The sequence below is a fragment of the Mya arenaria genome, chromosome 4 (assembly GCF_026914265.1).
Source record: "Mya arenaria isolate MELC-2E11 chromosome 4, ASM2691426v1".
NCBI lineage: Eukaryota > Metazoa > Mollusca > Bivalvia > Myida > Myidae > Mya > Mya arenaria.
The window spans coordinates 79,548,422-79,564,745 of NC_069125.1; the positions used below are offsets into that span (position 1 = coordinate 79,548,422).

A 16,324-nucleotide genomic window follows, 5' to 3' on the forward strand; every position below is an offset into this window, starting at 1 on the left:
CCACCCCCCCAGGACAATTTATTTACATGTTAGAAAGAAAAACAAGAAATGCCACAATGTGACGAAACCTGGTTCTCAATGATTGACAGAAGAACTTCATGTGTTGTGAGAATTATAACTAAGCTGATTTGTTGCATGTTGGGTGTATTTAAATGAACAAGGATTAAGTATACCAAATGAACAGTATCTAAAGATGTTTAGTTTCAACTGTATGTTCTATTTTTAGTTACAGTGACATTGACCTCTTCCCTATGGGCCTCATCAAATGTTCCTATAAGTTGGTCCACAATTAGTCAACCCACACGAAAGATAATCAGTTTCATAGGTGAGTTAGATGTCACCTGCCCATCCCAACATTAACATACGTCATGCTAATAACCAGGTTTCACAAAAGTGACTATAGGAAAATCTGGTTAAAGTTGTGTATTTTCTCGGGTGTGTCTGTCTCTCATTTGTCTCTGGTTATGTGAATATATTTTTGGGATAACATTTCCCACTTCTAATTGCAGTGGATATGATTTGTTCCTGTTTTTCCATTAAATGATACATAACAAGTTTTATTCCTCTAACATACACTTACATTTGTTTGGAGATATTAATTGTGAACTTCGTGAAGCATCTTGACATTAATAAACAGATTCTGAAACAAGTTTTTACTCAAGATGCTTCTACCAGTGCTGAAACTAACTATAAATTAGTAAACAAAAATAGAGTCATGTTATATTGAATACATGTATCAAATACAGGGCCATTGCTTGGCCACTTCTGATAAATGCAACTTGAATAGATAATTCACAGAGGAAATAGTTCTTACCGTGCTCCTGATGAGTGACTGTTGACAGTTGGGGCACAACATTGAGGCCTCCGGGCAGTTCTCTCCATGATCCTGAAACACACACACACACACACTGTTCTACAATGGAATTCACAAACCATACACATTACAAATAGAAATTTCATATTGTTTCAGAATGTTTATTCTCAATCAAAGCTTGTATATTCCATTTTTTTATCTTGATTACTCATGGATTCTTACAGCATTATGAATGGAAAATTGACATTAGTCAGGGCAAGCTGACTGTTACCAGTGTGATAAAACTATAAGCACTGCCCAAAGAGAGGCAAAGCATTGCATACATCAAACATTGTAGAAACAAAGCATTGCATAGACCAAACATTGTAGAAACAAAGCATTGCATAGACCAAACATTGTAGAAACAAAGCATTGCATACATCAAACATTGTAGAAACAAAGCATTGCATAGACCAAACATTGTAGAAACAAAGCATTGCATAGACCAAACATTGTAGAAACAAAGCATTGCATAGACCAAACATTGTAGAAACAAAGCATTGCATACATCAAACATTGTAGAAACAAAGCATTGCATAGACCAAACATTGTAGAAACAAAGCATTGCATACACCAAATATTGTAGAAACAAAGCATTGCATACACCAAACATTGTAGAAACAAAGCATTGCATAGACCAAACATTGTAGAAACAAAGCATTGCATAGACCAAACATTGTAGAAACAAAGCATTGCATACACCAAACATTGTAGAAACAAAGCATTGAATACACCAAACATTGTAGAAACAAAGCAAACATTGTAGAAACAAAGCATTGCATACATCAAACATTGTAGAAACAAAGCATTGCATAGACCAAACATTGCATAGACCAAACATTGCATAGATAAAGTATTGAATAGACCAAACACTGCATAGACAAAGTATTGAATAGACCAAACACTGCATAGATAAACTATTGAATAGACCAAACACTGCATAGATAAAGTACTGCATAGACCAAACACTGCATAGACCAACCATTGCATAGACCAACCATTGCATAGACAAAACACTGCTAAGACCAAACACTGCATAGACCAAACATTGCATAGATAAAGTACTGCATAGACCAAACATTGCATGGATAAAGTACTGCATAGACCAAACACTGCATGGACCAAACACTGCATAGACAAACCATTGCATAGACAATACACTGCTAAAACCAAACACTGCATAGACCAAACATTGCATAGACCAAACACTGCTAGGACCAAACACTGCATAGACCAACCATTGCATAGACAAAACACAGCTAAGACCAAACACTGCATAGACCAACTATTGCATAGACAAAACACTGCATAGACAAAGCATTGCATACACCAAACATTGCATAGACCAAACATTGCATAGACCAAACACTGCATAGACAAAGCATTGCATAGACCAAACATTGCATAGACCAACCATTGCAAAGACCAACCATTGCATAGACACAACACTGCAAGGACCAAACACTGCATAGACCAAACATTGCATAAACAAAACACTGCATAGACAAAGCACTGCATAGACCAAATATTGCATAGATAAAGTATTGCATATACCAAACACTGCATAGACAAAGCATTGCATAGACCAACCATTGTACAGACCAAACATTGCATAGACCAACCATTGCATAGACCAACCAATGCATAGACAAAACACTGCTAAGACCAAACACTGCATTGATCAAACATTGCATAGACAAAAAATTGCATAGACCAAACATTGCATAGACAAAACACAGCTTAGTAGTGTTGGGAATCGGACAGAAAAATTACTATCGATAATTGGTTTATGGAACAGCTCAATAGGCTCTAATTTTTGTCATACATTTAGTATTGTAAACATGTGTAAAATAAACAAAGAAAGATATCAATTTCTTTAACAAGTGTAACGGTCTGCTGTAGGCAGCGGATGTGCGATCATAGTAGAACATTCCGTTATAGACGGAAGTACGTTCATACGTAGTACGTATGTTTACTTGGTTGGTGAAATGTAAATTAGCAAAGCCCAGGCTCTGTGTGATTAGAGAATTTAGTGTATATAAAGACCAGTGGACCCCTTCAGGGTCGAGCATGCTTTTCTCTGAAGGGATCTGTTGGTGTTTGTTTGGTCTCGCACGTTACACAAGTACAAGCAGTTAAATATTCAGTATGTTTTACAAGAACAGTTTCTTTGAGAAAACTGAGAAAACTAGATTCTTACATGGTAAGATATAAATGGTAACATGTTTTAAAAATTACTTTTAAACCACAAACATGAGAAGTTAAAAACCAATCCTTGAGCAGTTACAAAGAAAATTTGTAATAAGGTACTTTAGTGACTACCTGACTTGATAAGAATATGAGTACATAACTTAACATACCTTAACATTTCAACATAAGCTAGCATTTAACAAGATATAAATAAATTAGTCAGCAGCGGTTATGTCCCTTGTTTCTATCATCGATTGTTGAAATTTCACTATCGATTGTCGCCGACGTAGGCCTTTCCGATCAGTTGTCGATTATAATCGATCATCGGCACAACACTTCTGCTTAGACCAAACACTGCATAGACCAAACATTGCATAGACCAAACATTGCACAGACAAAGTATTGCATAGACCAAAAAATGCATGAAGAGATAAAACATTGCATGAGAGAGACAAAAACATTGCACAAGAGAGACGAAACATTGCACAAGAGAGATAAAAACATTGCACAAGACAGAAAAAAACATTGCACAAGAGGGATAAACACATTGCACAAGACAGACAAAAACATTGCACAAGACAGACAAAAACATTGCACAAGAGGGATAAAAACATTGCACAAGAGAGACAAAAGCATTGCACAAGAGAGATAAAAACATAGCACAAGGGAGATAAAAACATTGCACAAGAGAGACAAAAACATTGCACAAGAGAGATAAAAACATTGCACAAGAGAGATAAAAACATTGCACAAGAGAGATAAACATTGCACAAGAGAGACAAAAACAGTGCACAAGAGAGACAAAAACATTGCAGGTAAAACAATCTGATTGCTTATTAAACTCATATGTAATATCATGCTCAAAATATTTGTCACCAAGGTTAGCTAAGAGTGTATGAACTGTTTAAGTTTGTAGATGCCTCCCACATATGCCCCATTAAATGTTGGGCGTATAAAAGAAATAACTTCAACCTACAGTTTGACACATTTCTTTAGTAACTGTAGAGGCATATTCTATTTCAAATCAAATCGTATTGCTGTGTTTCAAAGAATTCTTGTTTAAACTCAATTATGTTGAGCAAATACCCGTTCATATCTGGTTTCTATTCATGGTATCACATTGCGGGGTATGCTTTATAACTAATACCTAACAAATGGTCTGAATTTTACCTAGTTCAACTTCCTGTTTCATATAATCTTTACACCACTTTTACCCTGTGGGTATAAATATATCCGTGCTCTGTGGAGAGGCTTTTTGTCTGCACTCCACAGGGCAAACACATTTTAAACAAACCCAAATGTTGAACTACATGGAAAGCCAATGAGTGCTTTTTTCAATACCGTGGTTTACCTAAATACATGATGTAAACTTTTGAGTAGTAAATTATTAGATTATGTATAGATAAATGAACATTGTGTAGATGGCATATAAAACACAATTTTTTCTTTATCTCTTATTCTTTATCTCTTATTCTTTATCTCTTATTCTTTATCTCATTTAGAGACGTGTGCAAAGCAATATTTCTGTTTGAAAAAAAGCCTGTGAAAAAAAGAATGCAAATTGTTCCATAAAATTATAAACATCAATACAACTAGAACCCCTTCTCCCATTCTTAAATATCCCAACAGACCAGTTTTAAGTCCTGTCAATCTTCACATCCACATACCTTCTCCTTGTCTGCAGGCATTTCCTGGTGACATCGTTCACATTTGAGGCGTCGCCGGGTACACAAGGTGGCAAGATGCTCGGCCAGATCCCCACGAGCCATCCGCTCCGAGCAGCCATTTATGCATAGTACCTGCGTATAGCTACACTCCTGGTAGTGGGACTGAAACATGTGAGACACAGATATAGGCTACCATTCCCGGATAAGGGGGCCAACCTTTCACAGATACAGGCTACCATTCCTGGGTAAGGGGGAAAACCTGTCACAGATATAGGCTACAATACCTGGGTATGGGGTGGGGGGGCAAACCTGTCACAGGTACAGGCTACCATACCTGGGTAAAGGGGGGCAAACCTGCCACAGACACAGGCTACCATACCTGGGTAAAGGGGGGCAAACCTGCCACGGATACAGGCTACCATACCTGGGTAAAGGGGGGCAAACCTGCCACGGATACAGGCTACCATACCTGGGTAAAGGGGGGCAAACCTGTCACAGATACAGGCTACCATACCTGGGTAAAGGGGGGCAAACCTGTCACTGATACAGGCTACCATACCTGAGTAAAGGGGGGCAAACCTGTTATAGATATAGGCTACCATACCAGATACAGGCTACCATACCTGGGTAAAGGCGGGCAAACCTGCCACGGATACAGGCTACCATACCTGGGTAAAGGGGGGCAAACCTGTCACAGATACAGGCTATCATACCTGGGTAAAGGGGGGCAAACCTGCCACGGATACAGGCTACCATACCTGGGTAAAGGGGGGCAAATCTGTCACAGATATAGGCTACCATACCAGATACAGGCTACCATACCTGGGTAAAGGGGGGCAAACCTGCCACGGATACAGGCTACCATACCTGGGTAAAGGGGGGCAAACCTGTCACAGATACAGGCTACCATACCTGGGTAAAAGGGGGCAAACCTGTCATAGATATAGGCTACCATACCAGATACAGGCTACCATACCTGGGTAAAGGGGGGCAAACCTGCCACAGACACAGGCTACCATACCTGGGTAAAGGGGGGCAAACCTGCCACGGATACAGGCTACCATACCTGGGTAAAGGGGGGCAAACCTGTCACAGATACAGGCTACCATACCTGGGTAAAGGGGGGCAAACCTGTCACAGATACAGGCTACCATACCTGGGTAAAGGGGGGCAAACCTGTCACAGATACAGGCTACCATACCTGGGTAAAGGGGGGCAAACCTGTCACTGATACAGGCTACCATACCTGGGTAAAGGGGGGCAAACCTGTCACAGATACAGGCTACCATACCTGGGTAAAGGGGGGCAAACCTGTCATAGATATAGGCTACCATACCAGATACAGGCTACCATACCTAGGTAAAGGGGGGCAAACCTGTCACAGATACAGGCTACCATACCTGGGTAAAGGGGGGCAAACCTGTCACAGATACAGGCTACCATACCTGGATAAAGGGGGGGGGGCAAACCTGTCACAGATACAGGCTACCATACCTGGGTAAAGGGGGGCAAACCTGCCACGGATACAGGCTACCATACCTGGGTAAAGGGGGGCAAACCTGTCACAGATACAGGCTACCATACCTGGGTAAAGGGAGGCAAACCTGTCACAGATATAGGCTATCATACCAGAAACAGGCTACCATACCTGGGTAAAGGGGGGCAAACCTGCCACAGATACAGGCTACCATACCTGGGTAAAGGGGGGCAAACCTGCCACGGATACAGGCTACCATACCTGGGTAAAGGGGGGCAAACCTGTCACAGATACAGGCTACCATACCTGGGTAAAGGGGGGCAAACCTGTCAAATATACAGGCTACCATACCTGGGTAAGGGGGGCAAACCTGTCACAGATACAGGCTACCATACCTGAGTAAGGGGGAAAATAACCAAACCTGTCACAGATATAGGCAGCTCTGGCTACCATACCTGGGAAAGGGGGACAAATCTATTAAATATGAGAATCTGTCAAAAGATTTGCATAACTAGTTAAACTAAATCACAAATAAATTGTAAAGTTTACATCAATACACATACATAGTCTCCAACATAAGGTCAATAGGATTAATGGTACACATATATGCGACTTTTTTAGATATTATGACCCTGCAGTGTTTGTATCAGACAGTAATATTTAGCTTGATTTTTGTTTACTTTTAAACTTTTAATTAGCCAAGTAAACTTGTATTTCTATACTTTTTGTTTCGATACAGTAATGAAGAAAATATTGATTTTACTGATGCAAGGAAAAATATTAAATATTTATATTAAAGAAATCAGGAAGAATTTCCCATAAGCTTTCATTTATCCTATTTTATGAACTGTTAGATCATAAAGGTATTTTTTCAGATTATATAATAATTGTACAAAGCAGATAATTATACAAATCTGGAAGAATGACGCTCACTCACAGGTCTTATCCAATGGTTAGGATTTGTGAGCTCGCAAATTCCAACTATTCATTTCCCGTTTAATATTAAATTCAACCAATAGCAATATTACTGATCACTTCCTTGTTATGATAATAAAACCATGTACCCATAACTGACTACAGAGCATTCAGACTGACTTGCTATCACTTCCTAGTTCACACATTAACATTATCACTGTCAAATACAAACTTTTGAGAGATTGCGTGTGTATTGAGTTTATATATTAGGCAATTTGCAAGTTTGTAAATTAATGGAATGTTTAACAAAAGAAATTTTGTTGATTCATCATAATACCAAGGCTCAAATATTTACTGTTCATATTGACTTGTATCCTGTCACATTTTCTTTCTGTGATTAAATGAACAAGAGGCCCAAAAGGGCCTATGCTCTACTGGCTGGGTTTGTGTGGTCAACATTACTGTTTTCGAAAAGAAACAACCCCTTATGGGTATCTGAATACTCAAAACTGAAGACTGTATCATGTTCGCAAGCATTTATTACACAATATCATTTTTTTTATACTATCAAGGCCCATAATCTAACCATTTCTAGGCCCATAATCAAGTCATGCATGGGCAGATTTAGCTGGTTTTCGAAAGGAACCGAGCTCTTATGGATATGTAGATACTGTACAAGTTTCATCGAGATACAATCAAAAATGAAGTCTGTATCATGTTAACGAGCAATTGTTTACTGACACACTGATTTTTTTTATACTATCAAGGCCCATAATCTAGGCATGCATGGCCGAATCTGGTTGGTGTTCGAAAGGAACCGAGCTCTTATTGATATGTAGATACTGTACAAGTTTCATCAAGAAAAAATCAAAACTGAAGGCTGTATCGTTTAAACAAGCAATTGTTTACAGGATTTTTATACTATCAAGGGCCATAATCTAGGCATGCATGGGCGGATCTAGCTGGTTATCGAAAGGAACCGAGCTCTAATGGATATGTAGATACTGTAAAGGTTTCATCAAGATACATGTACAATCAAAACTGAAGGCTGTATCGTGTTAACATGAATTGTTTACAGACGCACGGACGCACATACTACGTACACATTACAATCGTATAAGTAACCCCCTTTGTGCTGTGACCTATTTCAGTGTGTTTTCTTACCATTTGAAGAATGGGGGCTGACTCTGTTTGATAGGGAAAAATGCGTCATTTCAACTAAAATTAGGAATTCCAATTTTTCACTAAAATAAAACACACTGGGTTTCCAAAATATCTCTTCCCTGGCTGCTAGGCCATCCTGTGACGTATTTCTCCACAAAACTGCCCCTGGCTGCAACAACAATGACCCTGGCTGCTGGGCCTTTTTATGTTATATTTCCCCCACAACAATGCCCCTGGCTGCTGGGCCTTCCTGTGATCTATTTTCCCCACAACAATGCCCTGGCTTCCACAACCATGCCCCTGGCTGCTGAGTGATGGGCCTTCCTCTCAACGCCCCTGTGTGATGGGCCTTCCTGTGCCCTAATTCCCCACAACAATGCCCCTCTCTGTTGTGCCTTCCTGTGACCTCATTACCCTACAACAATGCCCCTGGCTGTTGGGCCTCCTGTGACCTCATTCCACCTCAACAATGCCCCTTATTATGGAATAAGGGCATAAGAAGGCCCATTAGCCTGGGGCATTGTTTTGGGGGATTAAGGTCACAGGAAGGCCCAGCAGACAGGGGTTATGTTGGAGGTGGGGGAGTAGGGCAGAGGAATGCCAGAAGGCACAACAATGTCCCTGGCTGCAGGGCCTTCATGTGTCCTTAATTCCCCACAACAATGCCCCTAGGTGATGGGCCTTCCTGTGCCCTAATTCCCCCACAACAATCCCCCTGTGTGATGGGCCATCCTGTGAACTAGTTCCCCCACAACAATGTCCCTGGCTGCTGGGTGTTTCGGGTGCCCTAATTCCCCCACAACAATGTCCCTGGCTGCTGTGCCTTCCGTTTGCCCTATTCCCTCACAACAATGCCCCTGTGTGATGGGCCTTCCTGTGACCTATTTCCCCACAACAATGTCCCTGGCTGCTGGGCCTTCCTGTGACCTATTTCCCCACAACAATGTCCCTGGCTGCTGGGCCTTCCTGTGACATATTTCCTCCACAACAATGTCCCTGTGTATTGGGCTTTCCCGTGACCTATTTCCCCACAACAATGCCCCTGTGTGATGGGCCTTCCTGTGACCTATTTCCCCACAACAATGTCCCTGGCTGTTGGGCCTTCCTTTGACATATTTTCCCATCAACAATGCCCCTGGCTGTTGGGCGATCCTGTGACCTATTTCCCCACAACAATGCCCCTGTGTCGGACCTTCCTGTGACCTATTTCCCACAATGCCCCTGTGTGATGGGCCTTCCTGTGACATATTTCCCCACAACAATGCCCCTGTGTGATGGGCCTTCCTGTGACCTATTTCCCCACAACAATGCCCCTGTGTGATGGGCCTTCCTGTAACCTATTTCCCACAACAATGTCCCTGGCTGTTGGGCCTTCCTGTGACATATTTCCTCCACAACAATGTCCCTGTGTATTGGGCATTCCTGTGACCTATTTCCCCACAACAATGCCCCTGTGTAATGGGCCTTCCTGTGACCTATTTCCCACAACAATGCCCCTGGCTGTTGGGCCTTCCTGTGACATATTTCCTCCACAGCAATGTCCCTGTGTATCGGGCCTTCCTGTGACCTATTTCCCCACAGCAATGCCCCTGTGTGATGGGCCTTCCTGTGACCTATTTCCCCACAGCAATGCCCCTGTGTAATGGGGCTTCCTGTTACCTATTTCCCCAAAACAATGCCCCTGTGTGATGGGCCTTTCTGTGACCTATTTCCCACAACAATGCCCCTGTGTGATGGGCCTTCCTGTGACCTATTTCCCCACAGCAATGCCCCTGTGTGATGGGCTTTCCTGTGACATATTTCCCCCACAACAATGCTCCTGTGTATTTGGCCTTCCTGTGACCTATTTCCCCACAGCAATGCCCCTGTGTGATGGGCCTTCCTGTGACATATTTCCCCCACAACAATGCTCCTGTGTATTTGGCCTTCCTGTGACATATTTCCCCCACAACAATGCTCCTGTGTATTTGGCCTTCCTGTGACCTATTTCCCCACAGCAATGCCCGTGTGATGGGCCTTCCTGTGACCTATTTCCCCACAGCAATGCCCCTGTGTGATGGGCCTTCCTGTGACCTATTTCCCACAATACCCCTGGCTGCTGGGCCTTCCTGTGACATATTTCCCCCACAACAATGCCACTGGGCCTGGGTGATGGGCTTTCCTTTGACCTTATACCCCCTGGCTGCCACAACAATGCCCATTTTTCCTTAAAATATCAGTTGTACATGTATGTCCAAGCATCTTATATAATATTTAGTTTACAATTGATTCATTGCAGCAATTTTATCTACATTTAAGACAAACACATCATCTCCCCAACAAAACAAATCAAACTAGGTGAACATTTGCACCGCATAAACCATCTAATTTTAAAAAAGATTGTGTATTTTTTTGTTGATGATTTTATATGAGATGAGCCAACTTGAAGTGATGCTATATCTGCCCAGGGACTTAATGACTAGAGACTTGCCTGTAATTGTTTTAGGATTATGATCTGGTCACAGCCGTCCTTGTGGTTTGGGCAGTGGACGGTGAGCTGGAGGATCTCACGCTTCGCAAAGTTGTCCGGGAACAGTTGACCTTCATCCAGACGCTGATTGTCCACTGGGCACCGGCTGTCTGACTCCCTGCAAACACCAACACCATCAACCAAATATACTGATAATACTCAATGTCGGTAAGTATCAATGAAATAGTGGTGTGATATACCTTAACTTACAGATGTCACAAAGTTTGTACGTGTGAAATCTCCAAACCTGCAAGAGTGATTTTGATGAAACTTCATAGGAATGATTGATCCTACGACTAGTTTTGCATTAACAAGAACATTTTCACAGATCTATGGCCCTTTCTCTTTAACATAGCGTGCACATAGAGATAAACTTTGTTTGCACAAAATCTCCCAAAATTTCAAGAGGGATTTTAATGAAACTTCACAGGAATGACAAGTACCAAACATAGTATTGTATTTACGTTGTTTTGTTCCGCTCAAGTAATCTTTTTACAGAGCAATGACCCTTTTATTTCTTTTTCCATATCAAGAGGTGCCTGCAAGACTGTAGTAAATCCTTCTATAAATTCAGATAGTTACTACAGTCATGCAGGTATCCCTCGATATAGCGCACATAGAGATGAGTTTGTTCTCGCATTATCTCCAAAACTGCTGTAGGATTTTCATATAACTTTCCAATAATGATAAGTATAAGCTTAGTTGTGCATAAACATTTGTATCTTCTGCTTGGGAAAATTTTCATGGAGTTATGGCCCTTTGATTTTTTTACATAAAGGGCATACTGAGGTTAAGTGTCTGCACATTCTCTCCAGAACATGATTTCATTAATTTTTTTCTACCTTGGCACAGTGACTCAACCTAAGTTACTATAAATGAACATTACATAGAAAGTACCTAGAAAAAACTCTAGTCTTCATTCTTCTGACTCTAGTTCTGACTGTTCTCCAGATATGCTACATGTGGCAACATGGGTGAATTGGGTGAGTGTGTTACCTGAGCCATCTAGTGATGCAGGGTCGACAGAAACGGTGTCCACACTCAGTCTGTAATGGCTCGCGCAGCAGGAACATGCAAATCACGCAGGTGTACTTCTCGGAGATAGACGGCACCACCTCCACATCCCAGCCTCGGGACGTGTCAAACACAGGGTTGTCTGAGTACAACAAAGAATACATGTTCACATCATTCGTTATAAAGGTTTTACTAATCAAGTCATAGATTTAAATTTACTAATCATTTAATTAAAAGTTTCAAATAGTTGTTCCTCCAGTCATCTAAATAAGACTTTTGGCTGAACAAGCCGGAGTTCTTACACTAGTGCTTGGCACAATTTATTAACAAGTCCTGCTATTAAAAAATCTTTAATTTGAGCAAGCATGGTAAACATTTAACCAGCTAATGCTTGTGGGCTTGTACTATTTTTTACCACTGTTTCTCACGATGACATCTGTGCTGACATACAAGCAAACTGTACAATTCTATCCTCGCCTTTGTAAATTGAAAAGTGAATATTAAATGACTCCAATCCTACGGGATAGCAATGTAGTTTTGTTCGTACTGCGCTTCAGTAATAAAGGCTATGAGACTGTGTTACCTGGAGAGAAGGTGGCACTGTCATTGCTGCTGCTGCTGCTGTATTGGCCTGTGATGGGCGGCGTCCACGTGTGGCTGTTGCCCGACATCACACTCAACTCTCCCACCCGCCCTCCGGCCTGGAATCCAAACATACACACTACATGTAGTTCCCAGTGAAATGACACAAACAGGAATGTGGATAGAGTTCGTCAAATGAATTAATATTCTTCTTAATAGCTTTTGTTAAAAACATTTAAATATAAATTTTTAATAGTTTAATTTCTTTATGCCACTCACTGGTTGATAACCATTATAAATATGACGGGAAACATAAAATTGGTTTACATTTGCCCCTTGATTTTTTTCCTTTATTTGTTTCCAATGTTCTATGTATCATTTATACAATGATTGCTTCATTCATATCAATTAGCATGTCTTGCTCCATGATTGCCAACAGTAAGATAATAACCAACATTTCTAGCCATTGCCCTACAAGATGTACTGAGCTTAATTGTTATATAAAATCAAACATTAAACCTAAACAGACATGATGGCATGATTTGGTTCCTGGCTGCTGAAAACACACATTCGAATATAAGTCAGTTAAAACACTTCATTATACATTGTCAAATCTTAATGACTAAGAAGGGTTCAATTACTTCGCTCGGTCCTTCATAATCATTAAGACTTTAGATTATATGTTAAAACAATTACAAAGCATTTAAAGACATTTGGTATTGAAGCTCTAGTAAGATCTGAAGGCAATACAGCAGCAGACCTAGAGCCGGTCATTTGTTGAACGTGATGCTATCTTAGTAAAGCAGTTTGTACAGTGCATGTACATTGTAACATTCACTTATTAACTGAAAGAGGAAACTATTATAAACAATGTATCATGGGGAAATGACCACGACCTTTGAAACATTGTCTTGATATACAGCCAACTGTTCCGACCAATGATGAGCTATATAATCTTGGTTGAACAACCACTGAAGTGCATTTCATTCTGTTTCAAAGGAGTGCTTTACAGTGAGTTATTCACTTACAAACATCAGTAAGCTATAAAGCAAAAATATACCATAGTTAACTGTCAAATTGTGAATAATAATTATTATAGCCGAGATTTTATAGCCGAGATTTTAAAATTATTTTTTTAAATTTCAGTTTATTTTTCAACAGAAAAGTTGAAAATAAAACTGCAGTACATGTATATATAAAGATTTCAAATGAATGACATGGTAAAAACTATATAAACAATAAACATCTGACCTTGTATCACATGTGAAAACTATTATTTCTCCTACAAGAATATTGAATCATTCAACCCAAACACTCAAATTTCAGATAATGTTCATGGAAGCACAAGAGTTGTGTAAAATCAGCACTGTCTCTCTCAGTCACTGCAGCCAGAAAGCTTGCATTGAGTATAAACAAAACTTAAAAGAAATTATTCCCATTTACGATTGTTTACAATATTGCATCAGCACTGTGAGCTTCATAACAAACCATTCTACTCTCTGGTCAGTTTTCCTTGTTGAGAAATGTTATTTAACTTTTCTTTGCATTTTGAAAAGAAATTAAAAATTTCCCAATTCAACATAGCAAAAGTAGACGTATATGGTTTAGGTAAACAAAAATTGATTTGTCTTTTATTTGTAAAAATCTTTCTTTCAGACAAATCAATAAACTTTATCTATGAGTCAATGACAATGTTAAAGTCAGAATTACTTCCTGTTTAAAGATATCAGCTATTGACAGCTGGCTTGTAGACAATGCCAGCTAGTATAGAAATCATACCATGCTCAATTTACAGATATTATCACAATATGTAAAGTTTAACATTCAATTTCTAGGATATTCATAAATTTAGGTGTCAGATACAAAACATTTCATCTTTGTATAGCAAACAAATAATTGATGGGTTTGATATAGGAATAAATAATTTGTGTTGACAACATAAGGGCCATTATTGACAGCATAAGGGCCATCATTGACACCAAATTGACCATCATTGACAGCTTATAGGCCATCATTGACAGGTAAAGGGCCATTATTGACAGCAATGGCAAATAATGACAGCAAGGGCCATTATTGACAGCAAGGGCCATTATTGACAGCAAGGCCATCATTGACAGCAAGGGCCATTATTGACAGCGATGGCCATCATTGACAGCAAAGGCCATCATTGTCAGCAAATGCCATTATTGACAGCAAGGGCCATTTTTGCCAGCAAGGGCCATTATTGACAGCAAGGGCCATTTTTGACAGCAAGGGCCATCATTGATACCAATGGCCATTATTGACAGCAAGGGCCATTTTTGACAGCAAGGGCTATTATTGACAGCAAGGGCCATTATTGACAGCAAGGGCGATTATTGACAGCAAGGCCCATTTTTGACAGCAAGTGCCATTATTGAAACAAGGCTATCATTGGCAGCAAGGGCCATTATTAACTGCAATGGCCATTATTGACAGCAAGGGCCATTATTGAAACAAGGCTATCTTTGACAGCAAGGGCCATTATTGAAACAAGGCTATCATTGACAGCAAGGGCCATTATTGAAACAAGGCTATCATTGACAGCAAGGGCCATTATTGAAACAAGGCTATCATTGACAGCAAGGGCCATTATTGAAACAAGGCTATCTTTGACAGCAGGGGCCATTATTAACTGCAATGGCCATTATTGACAGCAAGGGCCATTATAGAAACAAGGCTATCTTTGACAGCAAGGGCCATTATTGAAACAAGGCTATCATTGACAGCAAGGGCCATTATTGAAACAAGGCTATCATTGACTGCAATGGCCATTATTGAAACAAGGCTATCATTGACAGCAATGGCCATTATTGAAACAAGGCTATCATTGACAGCAATGGCCATTATTGAAACAAGACTACCATTTACAGCAAGGGCCATTTTGACTGCAATGGCCATCATTGAAACAAAGCTACCATTTACAGCAAGGGCCATTTTTAACAGCAAAGGCCATTATTGAAACAAGGCTATCATTGACAGCAAAGGCCATTATTGAAACAAAGCTATCATTGACAGCAAGGGTCATTATTGAAACAAGGCTATCATTGACAGCAAGGGCCATTATTGAAACAAAGCTATCATTGACAGCAAGGGCCATTATTGAAACAAGGCTATCATTGACAGCAAGGGCCATTATTGAAACAAAGCTATCATTGACAGCAAGGGCCATTATTGAAACAAGGCTATCATTGACAGCAAGGGCCATTATTGAAACAAGGCTATCATTGACAGCAAGGACCATTATTGAAACAAGGCTATCATTGACAGCAATGGCCATTATTGAAACAAAGCTAACATTGACAGCAAGGGCCTTTTTTGACAGCAAAGGCCATTATTGAAACAAGGCTATCATTGACAGGTAAAGGACCATCATTGACACCACATGGACAATCATTGACACCACATGGACCATCACTGACACCACATGGACAATCATTGACAGGTAAAGGACCATCATTGACAGGTAAAGGACCATCATTGACACCACAAGGACCATCATTGACAACACAAGGACCTTCACTGACACTGCATGGACCATCATCAACATCACAAGGAACATAATTGACAGCAAAGGGTCCATCATTGACACCACATGGACAATCATTGACACCACATGGATCATCATTGACACCACAAGGACCATCATTGACAGGAAAAGGACCATCATTGACACCACATGGACAATCATTGACAACACAAGGACCTTCACTGACACTGCATGGACCATCATCAACATCACAAGGAACATAATTGACAGCAAAGGGTCCATCATTGACACCACATGGACAATCATTGACCCCAAAAGAGCATTCATTGACACCATTAACGCCATCATAGACTTGAAAACAGCTAATTGACACCATCAGGGCAATGGTGTACAACACAAATTACCATCATTGACTTTTGCAAGGGCAATCATTGCCACCATAATG

At 40.4% G+C, this 16,324-nt stretch overlaps 1 protein-coding gene across 5 annotated transcripts in view; it reads right to left on the reverse strand.

Annotated features, from left to right (window-relative positions):
* The window catches only part of LOC128231500 (TNF receptor-associated factor 6-like), a 30,394-nt gene that overhangs the window by 5,502 nt on the left and 8,568 nt on the right, over window positions 1–16,324 (reverse strand). For 4 of the 5 annotated variants that reach the window (XM_052944420.1, XM_052944415.1, XM_052944419.1 and 1 more), the window contains exons 2-6: window positions 12,373–12,490; window positions 11,772–11,931; window positions 10,737–10,893; window positions 4,711–4,872; window positions 815–886 (exon numbers count right to left, since the gene is read on the reverse strand). In XM_052944420.1, the coding sequence (XP_052800380.1) occupies window positions 815–886; window positions 4,711–4,872; window positions 10,737–10,893; window positions 11,772–11,931; window positions 12,373–12,460 (639 nt within the window). In that variant the 5' untranslated portion in view covers window positions 12,461–12,490. Of the gene's footprint in view, window positions 1–814; window positions 887–4,710; window positions 4,873–10,736; window positions 10,894–11,771; window positions 11,932–12,372; window positions 12,491–13,622; window positions 13,829–16,324 lie in introns of those variants that run through there. The other variant, XM_052944418.1, reaches the window with a different exon arrangement.